General features: G+C 37.9%; 1 protein-coding gene across 2 annotated transcripts in view; it reads right to left on the reverse strand.

The window, feature by feature from the left end:
* The window catches only part of COL5A2 (collagen type V alpha 2 chain), a 156,948-nt gene that overhangs the window by 24,284 nt on the left and 116,704 nt on the right, over positions 1-15,960 (reverse strand). For both annotated transcript variants that reach the window (XM_008062664.2, XM_021714804.1), the window contains exons 24-35: positions 15,463-15,516; positions 14,379-14,477; positions 13,913-13,966; positions 12,790-12,888; positions 12,628-12,681; positions 12,343-12,396; positions 11,380-11,433; positions 10,575-10,628; positions 2,040-2,084; positions 1,622-1,720; positions 528-635; positions 206-259 (exon numbers count right to left, since the gene is read on the reverse strand). In XM_008062664.2, coding sequence (XP_008060855.1) covers positions 206-259; positions 528-635; positions 1,622-1,720; positions 2,040-2,084; positions 10,575-10,628; positions 11,380-11,433; positions 12,343-12,396; positions 12,628-12,681; positions 12,790-12,888; positions 13,913-13,966; positions 14,379-14,477; positions 15,463-15,516 — 828 coding nt within the window. The remainder of the gene's footprint in view (positions 1-205; positions 260-527; positions 636-1,621; positions 1,721-2,039; positions 2,085-10,574; positions 10,629-11,379; positions 11,434-12,342; positions 12,397-12,627; positions 12,682-12,789; positions 12,889-13,912; positions 13,967-14,378; positions 14,478-15,462; positions 15,517-15,960) is intronic.

Below are 15,960 nucleotides of genomic sequence, written 5' to 3' on the forward strand. Positions count from 1 at the left end.
ACTTCATTTCGGGGCTTGCAAAAATTCAGGGTAAGCAAAATAAACATCCATGGTTGATTAACATCAAATCTCAAATGTCATCATTCTCCAAATTCTGACTACAAAGGAAATGTCATTAACTTTATTTTGCAGAGTGGAGGCAAACTCATATGGTAGTGATAATGTTGGGTCCTAGCTCAGCTAGAAAAGGTACACTTTTACTCACCCTCGCACCATCATTTCCAGCTGTACCTTCTGAGCCTTTCTCTCCTATGCCACCCTGAAAAAATACACAAGATACCATTTATGCTTTAATTGTCTCTTTCCCACACTTGTGTGAAAACTTTTTGAGGGCAAAGACTTGTCATGTTCTAGACTCTATTGAGTCTAGAACATTGCATAGCACCATGCATGTTCCTAATAAAATATTTATTAGAAGAAAGAATGACTGAATGGCTTGTGACTCAGGATGGTAAAAGACTTCTCAGGAAATCATGATCCGTAGAAAGTCTCAATAAGTAAAATAGAAAAACGAAAGCCAAACTTACTCTGTCACCCTTGGGGCCAGGAGTTCCTGCAATTCCTCTTTCTCCGGGCATACCTTGAAGACCTGGTGGGCCCGTATCTCCAGGAGTCCCAGATGGGCCTGGACTGCCCTAAAATAAACCAACATTAAGTGACCATGCTAATACATTAAGATTGAACCACATGAAATTGCTGTTTCAGTGGATCAAAAATAGTTGGATGTCAGCAATTGCATATCCTTCAGCATAGTACTTATATTTTTCATTTGGGAAAGCTGTCACTGAGTTGATTTTTTTGAAATAAAAAAAATCAGATTTGCATTTTGATTGTTGGCTTGTTTTCAGCTTTTCTCAAGAGAAAAATGAGCATCAATTCAAATAAAAACGATAGAGTTGCTTGGTCCCCTTTTGTTGGCAACATCAGATATTAAGATGTTATATTTACAGAAATGGTTTATTTTCTTTTTCATTAAACTGAGATAAAATTAAGCTAGTTTTCAGAATAATTTAGAGATTAAATTGAAGTATGGTACGGACCTCAGATCATCATGAAAAATTCTACTTGTTTATACTGAAGCTGACCACATTATCTTCTACCAATCACTAAATGGCACTCATAAACAAACAAAAGGACTAGGGGTATAGATTTTTATTTATTTATTTATTTTTTCACTGTATTTTCAGATTTTAAAAATAACATATTTTCATATATGTAGTAAGCACAATTGTATAACCTGAAACAAAGAATATAGCTCATATGATTAGGAAAACCACCTAATAAATGATGCAATTCTCTATTTCCTTCCTCTGCTTATTCATGAGCATCATTAATAAAATTTACATAAGCATTAAGAATGTGTTTGGGGTATGGGAAAGTATCATCATGCACACTAAACCATAATTCCCATCACAGAAGAGAATCTTCTTTTCAGTTGACAATTTAGCTGCAAGGAAAAGGCATCCCTCATAGTTGCTCATTAAAGATTTGTTGAAGACAAAAATGATATAGTCAAATTATCTCACAAAAAAACCAAGAGAAATGAACTCTAACACTATCATGGACTTATTGAGCAGTGACTTTAGGGTATTTTAAAACACCCGATCACTGCTGTCCTTACCTTGGGACCATCAGGCCCATGTCCTCCAGCCATTCCCTTTTCACCAGGGAGTCCAGTTATTCCAGGTTCTCCTCTTTCCCCAGGATTTCCTCGTTCTCCCTAGCACAACATGAGAATGTCAAATAATGTCAATACTGGATCTCAATATGGATTCAAACGTTTCTGAATAATGACTTCTGCTAAGGAAAAAATTAGGAATGAGCCATGACTAAGGCTCAATTTTCTAATTTAATGGTAAGACACAAACTTGAAGTAAGGATATGCTTGTTTCACAAGAACAAAATATTTCTCATAAAGTGGACTTTTATCCAGTAGAATTTAGTTAATGTTTAAAATAAATCTCAGTTTAGGAAAAAGGTATTTTTTAAAACTGAAGCCAGTGGGAAACAAAATTAATCACAAAGGAGAAAATACTTACTCGAGGTCCTAGTGGGCCTACTGCACCAGGATCTCCAGGAACACCCTATAAATTTTTAAAAGGAACAAAAGCTTTGAGCTAGTTCTTAGGCATGTATTTGAATTTTTTCTTTTCAGGTCATATACCTCATTTCTTTTAATGTGTATAAAAAGGCTGAATAAGTCCACAACATTGAAGAAATATATATAGTTACATTTATAAATGGAAGAATATTGCACATATTGAATGAAAACATTTTTCCAGAAAAAGTACATTGTATGTGAATGCTTGATTTTTGGCGATGAGGACATGTAAGATATCTCCCAAGGATAGTGCATTTATTTTTTTAGAGACAACAGAACATATGCTAAGTGTCTTTTATTTCCTAATGGAATATTTACAAGTTTAAATAGAGGAAACATAAAAAAACAATGTAAGTTGATCTTTTAAATAGAACCAATTCTATTCAATTTAGTAAATCTTTCTTGAGCTTATAATATGAACAAAGCACTTTATTAGGAATTGTGGGCCGGATGCGATGGCTCAAGCCTGTAATCCCAGCACTTTGGGAAGCCAAGGCGAGGGGATTGCCTGCGTCCAGGGGTTTGAGACTAGCCTGGGCAACTTGGTGAAGCCTCGTCTCTACAATAAATAAATAAAAAATAGCTGGGTGTGGTGACGCATGCCTGTAGTTCCAGCTACTTGGAAGACTGAGGTGGAAAGATCACCTGAGCCCAGCAGGTCAAGGCCGCAGGACTGTCCGTGTGTCACTGCACTCCGCCCTGGGCGACAGAGTCAGACTCCAACTCAAAAAAGATAAAAAAGGAATAGTGGGTTCAAAATAACCCAGTTGTGTCCATGTTAAAAGTTTCCATTTATCCTTAGCTAAAGGAACATTTGTCATTTTGAAACTTCTCTCTTTGATAAAGATGACTTTAGGCCTCTAGTCTTATCCACTGAAACTGGCTATCTTCACTGTGACATGATCTTCCTAAAACCCAAATCTGAGCCTGTTACTCACTCCTTAAAAGTCCTTCTTCAGCTTCCCATTATTCTAATGATGAGGAACAAATTAGACTCAGAAGATCCTCCATAATCTGGCCCCTGATTCACCTCTCCAGTCTCATGTTCACTCTCCTTAAGTTTTACTACTTACTCCTGATTTAACATACTATTTTTTGCACCTTTAACTGACCGGCAAGCCTTTGCACTTGCTGTTTTCATCATACCTTCCTTCAACCATTTTTACCATCATTTATCCTGCAAATCTCAGAAAAGATATTACGTTGTCTAGAAAACTTTCCCTAAACCCCTCAATTCTGAATTAGGTGCATCTTTTATGTGCTTCCCTCCCCCATCATGGTATTTACAATACACTGTTATTATTACTATCTTCTTTTACTATTTCCTACTATACTCTCCTCTAATGAAAAGGCCCTTATCCACCTTGTTTAGCTGGTAGGGCCAGTGCGTATCAGAGTCAAGCACACAGACTGTTCAGCAAATACTAACTGAGTGGTTAAATGAACAAATGAATCACTCAAAATTAAATAAAATAAAGAAATCTATGTGCCATTAAAATGACAGAAATGATGGTTCCGGTAAGATGGCGACAGCACAGGTGGAATTGTGAGAATCTCTGAACATGAGTTCCCAAAAAGACTCTTACTTTCCTTCCCCCACCCCCCCGCCCACCGCCAACTGTACCAGTCCAAGGCCCCAGGACCCTTGGTCCCACACAGGGCTGGATATTGTGGCCCCCAGCTGCTGCTGCTCCACTATACATGGCCCTGGCCCACTGCATGGGAATCTCGGCTCCCTCCCCAGCGCCAAGCTGCCAGTCACCCAGGGAGGCTCTAGGCACCCTCCCCTCAGAGATACCAGCTCCATTTCTGGCTGAAGTACCCTGTGAGGGTCCCAAAGCCACTCTCACTGCTCACCACCTGCCTTTTGGAGCTCTGGACCCACCCTGGCTGAGGCACCCAGCATACGACCCCATGCTTCTTTAAGGAAACAGCATATCTTAAGGAGGTGCTGATCAGTCACTCTTAACTCCAGAGGAGGGAACTCCCGGCTACTGCCTCCACCCCAGCCAGCTGGTGGCACACTGGATCCAGCACCCAGCTGTGCAGCTGATCCCCAGTGTCTTGCACGCCACCACAGCCCATCATAGTGGATCACCCAGGAACCCAGACGAGCAGAGAGAAAGGATCAGTGAAGGAGGAGCTGCCCACCTCGGCCATTTTCCAGGCAGAGATTTGCATTGTCCCACCCACCTACGAGCAGCCTCCACCATGGTTCCTAAGGTAATGTCGCTAAACAGGAGACAAATCCCCTCCCCTACGCTGAATCAGATGCAGGCAACTCAGCATCGCAGACCTCTCAGGCAGCAGGCTAAAAGAATAAACCAAAGCTGTGAATAAATGTAGCTGCCTGCCATGAAAGCAAAGGGGAAAGACTGGAGATCAGAGCTGAAGAGACTTTAGACACTCAGGAAAGATTCCAGAGCTAGTCTGATTTCTTATTTTGACTTTTGTTTTTATCATTTTGACTGTTTGTTTTGCTCACTTTTGTTTGCTTTTTGACTTAGCCTATCTGTTTGTGTTGGGGAAAACGCATCAAAAGGCAGAATTTTATTGGACTGTCTTTGTGTGGTTACCAGTATGCTTGAGGGAATTTTGCTTGTGTGTCTTTTTCACTTCTCTCTGGCCTTGTGTCTCTTTTTCACCTTTTGGTTGGTATGTATGGCTGTTTTCCCTCTCACTCTTCTCTCTTTCTAACTTCCTATTGACCGCCACTTCCTCCATTATTTTCCCCTTTTGAACCTCCTTTTGTTACAGGGACCAATCCTATATCCCGTTGTACAGACATATTGTAAGGCAGTGGGAAATGGGTTCCAGTGTGCCCATACACCTGTTGGTGGATACTGGGATCTGCAGATTGATTCTGAATCACAGCTTCCCCCTCAATTAAACCTCAAAACTGAAAAAAGTGCAGCCCCCAGCCCACACTCCAGCCTCAAAAGTGAACAAAGCCAGAGGACCCTCATAAGAAAGAACAGGAGACTGCACAAGTGAAGCAAAAGCAACCCCACCTTCCCTGAAAAACAGAATTAAAGAAGGGAAGGGAAAGGGGGAGAGAGAGAGAAATCTACACAAATGAAGAAAAACCAAAAGAAGAATATGGGTCTCTCCCAGACCCCTGGGAGTGCAGATACTGAGCAAACTGACTTTGGAATGCAAACAATGAAGAGCCCCCAGAATGACTGGTCTCAAACTACAAGCCTAGATATCAAGGCATTAATGGAGAGATTAAAAAGAATTGAGGAGAGACAAGAAGAAACTAGGAAGGAGTTGATAACTGAGATAACAGTAATAAAGAATATTGTGAATGAAATAAATAACAAACTGATAAGCATGGAAAGCAGAATTAACCAAGCAGAAGAAAGAATCTCAGAGCTTGGGGACCAAAATATAGAACTAACCCAAACTGTTAAAAACACAGAAAACAAGCTTAAAAAGACAGAACAAACCCTTCAAGAGATGGGCAATTACTTCAAGAGAAAGAACCTAAGAGTAATTGCCATCCTGAAATAGAAAGAAAAACAGAAACCACCTTGGAACAAACATTCCATGAGATTATTGAAGAAAACTTCCCTCATCTTATCAGTGACCTAAAAATTCACACACCAGAGATTCAGGGAACCCCTGCAAGATAACAACTGAGAAGACCAACTCCCAGACACATAATAATTCACCTAAACAAAGTAGGTATAAAAGAAAAAATCCTAAGGGCAGCAAGAGAAAAAGGCCAGATCACCTACCATGGAAGACCAATAAGAATAGCAGCAGATTTATCTACAGAAATTCTGCAGGCTAGGAGAGCTTGGAGCCCTATTTCAAAGTCCTAAAAGATAAACAATTTAAGCCAAGAATAACCCACCCAGCCAAGCTAAGCTTCATCAGCGAGAAAGAATTAAAATTTTTCCCAGATATCCAATCCCTAAGAACTTACGTTGCCACCAGACCACCTCTACATTAAACGCTTAAGAAAGTACTAAACACAGAAGAAAAGGAAAAAAGAACAACGTTCTTCACAAGAGTACAGGAAAAAAAATAAAACACATGAACCAACCTCAAAACCAAAAGAAAGACAAAAAACCAAGTGGAAGAACAACAACTCTATAAGAACTCTATGATAGGGATGAACTTTCACATTTCAATAATTAGCCTGAATGTGAATGAACTAAATGCACCACTAAAAAGACATAGAATGGCAAAATTGATAAAATATCACCAGGCAACAATATACTGCCTTTAAGAGACCCATCTCACTAGAAAAGACACACACAGACTCAAAGTAAGAGGATGGGAAACAAATTTTCAGGCTAATGGAACACAGAAGAAAGGAGGAGTTGTGATCCTAATTTCAGACAAAATACCATTTAAACTATCAAAAATTTTAAAAGATACAGAAGGCCACTACATAATGATAAAAGGTTCACTCCATCAATAAGAAATATCTATCCTAAACATATATGCACCCAACATAGGAGTGCCAACTTTCATAAAGCAGCTTCTAGGAAAACTAAAGAAAGATATTGACTCTAACACCAACATAACTGGGGACTTTAATACCCCACTCATTTACCTAAACAGATCATTAGGACAAAAATATCAGCAATGAGATTCAGAACCTAAATGTGACTCTTGACCAAATGGAATTCATTGATACCTATAGAACACTCCACCCAATGACCACAGAATATACATTCTACTCAGTACCACATGGAACATACTCTAAGATCGACCACATCCTTGGCCATAAATCAAGCATAAACAAATTTCAAAAGATCAAAATTTTGTCATGCCTTCTCAGACCACAGTGGAATAAAAATAAACATCAACACCAACAGGCTTCTCCCCAAACCCACAAAGACATAGCCACTAAACAGTATGATGCTAAACAACTCCTGGGTCAACAATGAAATCAAAACAGAGATTAAAAGATACCTGGAAACAAATGAAAATGAAGAGACATCTTACCAAAATCTCTGGGATGCCATGAAAGCTGGAGTAAGAGGGGAATTCATATCCCTACAAACGCACATGAAGAAAATGGAAGGAACACAAATCAACAACATAACAAGTCACCTTAGGAAGCTGGAAAAGCAAGACCACCAAAACCCTAACTGCAGCAGAAGAATCCATATCACCAAAATAAAAGCCCAAATCTGGGACATAGAAGACAAAAAAGATAATACAAAAAAATCAATGAAACAAAAAGCTGGTTCTTTGAAAGGATAAACAAGATCGATGGTCCCTTAGCTAGACTGACCCAAAAAAAGAGAAAATGTCCAAATAAATATAATCAGGAACACAAAAGATGAAGTCACATCTGACCCTGAAGAAATACAAAAGATCATTAGAGACTACTATGTACACTTGTATGGAAACAAACTGGAAAACCTTAAGGAAATGGAAGACTTTCTGATATCACACAACCTGCCTAGGTTGAAACAAGAAGAAATCGAGACCCTAAATAGACCAATAACTATCAAGGAAATTGACTATGTAATAAGAAAACTACCTGCAAAAAAAAGCCCTGGACCAGATGGCTTTCCAGCAGAATTCTGTAAGACATTTAAGGAGGAGCTTATACCAATCCTGCTGAAAGTATTCCAGGTGATTACGAAAGATGGAACCCTCCCCAAATCATTCTATAAAGCTAACATCACATTGATACCCAAGCCAGGTAAAGACCCAACAAAGAAAGAGAACTACAGGCCAATATCTTTGATGAACATGGATGCCAAAATTTCAACAAGATCCTAGCAAAACCGGACTCAACAACACATCTCAAAAATCATCCATCATGACCAAGTAGGCTTCATCCCTGGAACGCAAGACTGGTTCAACATTCGCAAGACAATAAATGTAATTAAATACATTAACAGACATCAAAACAAAAACCACATGATTACATCATTAGATGCAGAAAAGGCTATGATAAAATCCAGCACCCCTTCCTGATAAAAACCCTAGAACACCTAAGCATACATGAAACATACCTCAAAATAGTAAAAACCATCTACGAGAAACCCACAGCTAGCATACTCCTAAACAGACAAAAATTGGAACCGTTTCCCTGAAAACTGGAACAAGACAAGGATGCCCACTCTCTCCCCTCCTGTTCAATATAGTATTGGAAGTCCTAGCTAGAGTAATCAGAAAAGAGAAGGTGATCAGGGGTATCCAAATAGGAAAAGAGGAAGTCAAGTTATCCCTCTTTGCTGACGACATGATTGTGTGCCTTGAAAACCCAAGAGAATCTGTCAAAAGCCTCCTTGCACTGATAAAGGACTTTGGCAAAGTCTCAGGGTATAAAATAAATGTGCAAAAGACAATCACATTTCTTTACACCAATAATAAACAAACAGAAACCCAAATAAAAAACACAATCCCATTCACAATAGCCACAAAAAAAATGAAATACCTTGGCATTTTCCTAACCAGAAATGTGAAAGACCTTTATAATGAAAACTATAAAACACTGCTCAAAGAAATCAAGGATGACACAAACAAGTGGAAAAATATCCCTGCTCATGGATTGGAAGAATCAAAATTATAAAGATGTCCGTTCTACCCAAGGCAATCTACAAATTTAATGCAATACCCATCAAACTACCAGCAATATTCTTCTCAGAGATAGAAAAAACAATACAGGAATTCATATGGAAACACAAATGACCAAGAATAGCCAGAACAATCCTCAGCAAGAAAAAAAAAAACAAAGCAGGAGGTATCACACTACCAGACTTCAAACTTTACTATAAAGCTACAATCATCAAAACAGCTTGGTATTGGTACAGGAACAGGCATATAGACCAATGGAATAGAATTGAGATTCCAGAAGCAAAACCTCAATTTCTCAACCAATTCATCTTCAACAAAGCCTCCATCACCTGCCACTGGGGAGAGGAGAACCTATTCAGTAAAAGGTGCTGGGAAAACTGGCTGACTGCATGCAGAAGACTCAAATAAGCCCCCTATCTATCTCCATTCACAAAAATGAACTCTAAATGGATCAGAGACCTAAATGTAAAACCTCAAACCATAAGAACCTTAGAAAATGCAGGACACACCCTTATGGAAATTGGAACTGGCATCCAATTCCTGAACAAAACCCAAAACCCACAGGCCATAAGAGATAAGATAGGCAAGTGGGACCTCATTAAACTGACAAGCTTCTGCAAAGCCAAAGAAACCATCAAGAGAGCAGGGAGACAGCCCACAGACTGGGAAAAAGTATTTGCCAACTCCAGGTCTGACAAAGGCTTAACATCTTGGATCTACAAGGAACTCAAACGTGCTGAAAAGAAAAAAAACAAACAACCCCATTTTAAAGTGGGCAAAAGATATGAACAGACACTTCTCAAAGGAAGACATCTGAGCAGCCAATAGACCCATGAAGAAATGTTCAACCACACTAATCATCAAGGAAATGCAAATCAAAACCACACTGAGATAACACCTAACTCCAGTCAGAAGGGCAATTATCAATAACTCAAAAAATAACAGTTGCTGGAGAGGGTGTGGTGAAAAGGGAACACTTCTACACTGTTGGTGGGAGTGCAAACTAGTGCAACCTCTGTGGAAAACAGTATGGTGTTTCCTAAAAACTGTAAGTGTCGACCTCCCATACGACCCCGTAATCCCCCTACTGGGAATATACCCTGAAGAACTCAAATCACTCTATAAAAAAGATACCTACACACATATTTATCGCAGCATTGTTCACAATAGCAAGAACCTGGAAGCAACCATTCTGTCCATCAAAAGAGGACTGGATTAACAAAATGTGGTACATATACATGATGGAATACTATGCAGCCATGAAAAAGAACAAAATTGTGAATTTCGTAGCAACCTGGATGGAACTAGAGCCTATAATACTGAGTGATCTCTCACAGAAACAAAGATTTGAGTATCACATGTTCTCACTCATATAGTGGACCTTGAACATCTATCGTAAATACTATAAGAAAAGAATTGACAGTGGTGGGAAACTATGGGGAGGGGAGGGCAGTGGGATTAACTGTAGCCAACATCTATCAGGGGACGGGGAGACACCCCTTATCAACAAGGATGCCTGAATGAAGCATATCTGTATACCTAACCCTTAACTGTACCCCACAATATTAAAATTTAAAAATATTGATTTAAAAAAAAAGACAGAAATAAAATGGTTAGTATCTATACATAAATATTCTGGTAAACCTCTATCATTATGGAAAGATATTTAGTTATTAAGAACACAGCCTTGGGAAGCAGATATCCTGGGTTCAAGTCATATCAGCTGTGTGAGACTGGTAAAGTTACTGTATCCTTAATTTTCCTCATCTATAAAATAGACATAATAGGACATAGGGTTGTTTTGAAGATCAAAGAAATCCAGAACAGAGGCTCACACATTTTAAATGATATTATGAGCCAAGAATTTGAAGTATGTTGCTATTATTATTATTATTATTATTATTATTATTTAAACACTTACCTGATCACCTGGCTTTCCACCTTCCCCCGGAGGCCCTGGAGGACCAGGAAGCCCCTAAAACAGAAGTAGGACAATAAATGTCTGTGAAAATTTAATAGGCTACCAGTACTAACAGTTTACCTTTTATAATTCATGGAGTCTCCAAGACAATATTTTCAAGCAAAATATTTGTTCAAACAAGTTAAGCAAAAGTTTAAGCAAAAGATATTGCTCAGAAACATGAAACAAACTACTTCTAAAAACCACAGCTAATCACATTTATAGGGTTAGATTTTAATTGGCACACCACTTAGCAATAAAGAGAACAACAACAGGAAGTTCTTCTATTTATAGAGTTTCTATGGTCTGAGAACAATATTTTAGATAGCTAGAATATAATTGAAAGTCAGTTCTGAAAGTTTTTTCACAAATTATGATTATTTCTTCTACTAAATAATGTACATCTCAATATATATAGATAAACCATGAAAATCTGTTCAATAAAATATTTTAGTCCCTGTGCCAATAAAACCAGATTATTAAAATAGATGAATAAACTTTGTTGAGATATCCAAAGCATTTTATTCCTAACATCTTTTTATTATTTTTAATTTGGTTTGTTAATAGTTTTGATCAGTTTTGGGGGAGAAGTTTTCATTTTCTTTGGGAAAAAAATTTGATTTTATACAAATATCCATCTTAACTAAGAGAGGGATGACTTCTTTGAAAATTGTGGAATTTCACATCGTGTAATCAAATCTTTTTATAGTTTATAAAAGCATGTTAGTCAGTGAAAGAAGAAGTAGAAAACTGAATTCATGTCTACCTGGAAGCCAGTGGGGCCTGGGGGCCCCTGTTCTCCTCTTTCTCCAGCTAGACCCTGTCGTGAAGGAAAGAAAATCATGAATACACTCCGAACTTTACATCTAGAAGTGTTGACATTTCTTTCAATCGTGGGTTTTTCAGTTTGGTCAGGTAATAAACTAATAGTAAAAGTCACCTAATGATATTGTTTGAAATCTCTGCAGGTGAGAAAACATCTCCTAAAGGCAGTAAAGCAACTGATGATATGTATTTATTTTTTGATGCAAACACAAAATGTCTGGAGCCAACCATAAAAATTATGGTGAAATTGGATGAACTAAATACAAAAAAGCCCACTACTTTTGTAGATCTAATCTAAAAGGGTAATATTTCTATTGTAGTTTATTTCTAAGTATCATAAGAAGTATTAAGATTTCACAACTAGAATGACTAAAAACAGAGCTGCCATTTTAGAGAGCTATTTAAACTACTCCACCCCAAAACAAATAAAAATGCCAAAATATTTGATAAACACTTAATTTTTAAATCCTTGGATGATTTATAAATAACCTCAAATGATAAATATTATTCCTTTTATCTCCTCAAAAATTAGCTTAAATAAATTTGTATAAGATATACTATTCAAAGAAGGTAGGTATAATTCAGTGCCTTAATAAATAAAATACACTACAAAATATTTATCGGTAAAACACTATTTTTCTCAGCTATAATACTCTTTGATTATAGCATATAAAGACAATGAGATCTTTGCCATTAGACGTTTAAAGAGGCTTAAAATGAAAAGACCAATCATTATATTTTAAAAGGCAAAAGACAACACATGACAGGAATCAAAAGAAAAGACAACTGAGATTCTTCAATCTTATACATTATTATTCACTTTCCCTGAAACTTGGTAATAAGTCTGGAACAAATATCATTTAAAAATGCAATGTATATACATTCTTGTTAAAAGACCACGTACCGGGGGGCCCACAGGACCAGAAGGACCAACTTCACCATCTTTTCCAGGAGCTCCCTAGTATCACATAGAGATAATTTGTGAGGTGAGGCCATGAGAATTTGGACAGTTTCATATATATATACATATATGAAAGATTCATACTAAATCTTAAATATGATAAATATTGTATTAATAATCTATTAATGTTAATGTGAAACATATGAAACATATTTAATATATAAGTAATATATTATAGTAATAAGATGCAATATAATATATATTATTTAGCAGAAAATGTATATTTACCCTTTGCCCAGGAACACCAGCATTTCCGGCTTCTCCAGGTTTTCCAGGGTCACCCTAAAGAAAAAATGAAGCTATTCTAAAATTCAATCAATGTGCCAAAAACATAACTGTTTTAAAGGGGGATCACAAGGAGATGGCAAACACATCATACAGGGTACTCACACTGCTACCTTTGGGGCCCGGAAGACCCATACTCCCGGGCTGCCCTCTGATTCCTATGGAGCCTGGAGGTCCTGGACGACCATCCTCCCCTGGAGCACCCTATGGAATTGGGAGCCATGTAAGTTTCACATAAGTTCTTTCTAAGTATTGCATCACCCAAATTGTCACTTGCCTGTGCTTACTATAATGTTATATAAATTTTAAATTATCCTACATTTTTGTCGTAATGCATCAGAACAGTTGGATTGTTTTGTTTTAAAAAACACTGAAGTATTTTGAGTATTTAGAACACTGATTTTATTTTTATTGTATATATAAGCTTCCTTGTCACGTTTCCTGACACCTGCAAGTTAATGAGAGAAATCTTTCTCTCTTCTTTCATTTACTCTGGTTTTGAAAATGAAAATTCAGGACCTCGCCGGGCTCGGTGGCTCAGCCTGTAATCGCGCGCCTTTGGGAGGCTGAGGTGAGTGGATTGCCTGAGCCCGCGGGTTCGCGACCCGCCTGGGCAGGCGAGACCTCATCTCTACCATAAATCCAAAAACCAGCCGGGCGTGGTAGCGCGCGCCTGTAATTCCGGCTACTCTGAAGGCTGAGGCGGAAGGATCGCCGGAGCCCAGCAGGTCGAGGCTGCGGTGGCCGGGAGTGGCCACTGCACTCCAATCTGGGCGACAGAGTGAGACTCCGACTCAAAAAAAAAGAAAAAAGAAAATTCAGGACCTCTATTTCACACCGCAGGATAAGGGACTATCTTAGAATATATAAACTATAAAAATTCATACCCACGTATGTCTTATAGAATCAGAAGGATATCAAGAAATAAGAATACTACTAATAGACATAGTTCACTAATATTAAATATATATATCATTTAAACTGTTTCACAATGTCAGGAAAGCAACTAAAATCTCAAACAATGATTTCAATAAAATTTGATAGATATTTTGATCAACGTAAAAATACACAGTTCCTAAGAATTTGTTTCCAGCAGCATTTAAAATATGAAAGCATGGTCAGTATCAACATGATAAAAAAAAAAACATTAACTTCAAATAAATATCACGTAAGTTGCATGTCTATTGAAAAATACTAGTGGTGGTGGACTTTAATTTCAATTACTTACCAAAGGTCCAAGTTTTCCTTCAGGACCTTGAACACCAGGATTTCCTGTCAGACCCTGAAAATGAAAAGCAACTGTTAGTGTGTTGCTGATCTGAAATTAAAGATTATAAAGAGTAAAAATAGTGTTGCATTATTGACAACTGAAGGCCAATTCCATAGTTCAAATAAATTTTCAAACCAGAAATTCTTTGCCAAGAGTTTTTGTTTACTTGCTAGTTAGTAAAGAGAAATTACAAAAGCTAGCAAACATATAAAACTATTAATACATACTCCTTTGAGAAAGAGAGACTAGAAGTTACTGTATTTTTATATATGACAGACATAAATCAGTATTTAAAAAATAATTAATCAGGTCAAAACCACAAAAACTAAGAAATGTTCCAAGTTGTGAAAGCAAATTAAACCTTCAGTGAATGCTCGGGAGCATTTTTCTAAGTTGACGTAGCAAACAACATCTGTGTTCTTACCCGAGCACCTGGAAGCCCAGGTTCTCCTGGACGTCCTGGGTCCCCCTGGCCTCCTTTGGGTCCTGAAGAACCCACAGGACCCCGCTCTCCTTGAGCACCCTGCCAAACAAAGTAGGCTTGTCAGAAGGAAGAAAGAATACAGGGAAACAAGAGCAAGCACAAACAAAATTCTTGTTTTACAAAACAGGGCTCTAATTTAACATACAAATATTTTGTCTAAGAAGCTACAAGGACTTATTTGAAAACAATGTCACTCACATTTTGTTCTAATTTGGATTCCTTGAATAACAGTAGTTTTTAACCATTAATTAATTAAAGTTGTATTTATGGCCTCATTCCAATAATTTAGATTTAAGAAAAACAGAATATAAAGAGTCTAAATTCCCAACTAAAGGACTATACATTGAAACATCTGAAAACAAGTTTCCATGTTCCTGCAACTATCATCCTTCTTTCTTCTCCTCCTCCTCCTCCTCCTCCTCCTTCCTCTTCCTCTTCCTCTTCTCCTCTCCTCCTCCTCCTCCTCTCTTCTCCTCTCTTCTCCTCTCTTCTCCTCTCTTCTTCTCTCTGCTTCTCTCCTCTCTTCTCTTCTCTTCTCTTCTCTTCTCTCTCTCTCTCTCCCTCTCCTTTTTTTTGAGTCAGTGTCTACCTCTTGCCAGGCTGGAGTGTAGTGGCACGATCATGGCTCACTGCAGCCTTGACATCCTGGGCTCAGGAGATCTTCCACCTCACCATCTCAAAGTATCTGAAACTACTGGTTTACACCACCACACCCAGCTAATTTTTTGATTTTCCGTAGAGGCAAGGTCTTGCTATGCTGCCCAAGCTAGTCTCAAGCTTCTAGGTTCAAGTGATTCTCCTGCCTTGGCCTCTCATAAAGCTGGGATTATAGGTGTGAGCTACCACACCTGGCCCCCTACACTTCTTAATGCAAAGATTACACACTTAAGGTTAGGTCTAAGATCTAGGTTCACCTCCCTTCTGGGTCTGAATCCACATGAGCCACAGCTATATCGCCATGCTGAAAAAGGTCATTTTCTGGAGCACCACCCACATGCGTGTCAACATTAATGGGTAATCTTACCTTTGGTCCAGGTAAACCATCAGACCCTGGAAAACCACGATTGCCAGGGGCACCCTACAAGGACCAACATAAGATTCTTAATTTTTGTTGATATTTTTATAATACTGAATAGCTAATTTTTATTTTTAGCACTGCAAAGTTTCAAGCCAACACAGCAATAAATATGCATATGAAAAAAATCTAACAAGATGGAATACATTTAAAATTTGAAGAATGTATAAGTACTGACCCAAATAATTCTTCAAATCAAGAAATACTCTTAACAATTTCTTGTAAAATTAAACAAAGAAAAACTGACATATAGCTAGGAGAGGCAAAGGCCCCATCGACAGCAATCAAATGTTAATAATAACATGCGTTAATGATGGCTTGTGTGTGAAGTCCTTTGCTTTCTCCGAAGCTCTACACAGAAGTGAGATTATTATTCTTTTCAGACTCATTTTATTAAACTCCATCTCCTCTGCTCTTTAAAATCACCATGTCCTTTCTGGCCTTCTG

This window comes from Carlito syrichta, unplaced genomic scaffold, assembly GCF_000164805.1.
Source record: "Carlito syrichta isolate Samal-C Ts95f unplaced genomic scaffold, Tarsius_syrichta-2.0.1 Scaffold305791, whole genome shotgun sequence".
Taxonomy (NCBI): Eukaryota; Metazoa; Chordata; class Mammalia; order Primates; family Tarsiidae; genus Carlito; species Carlito syrichta.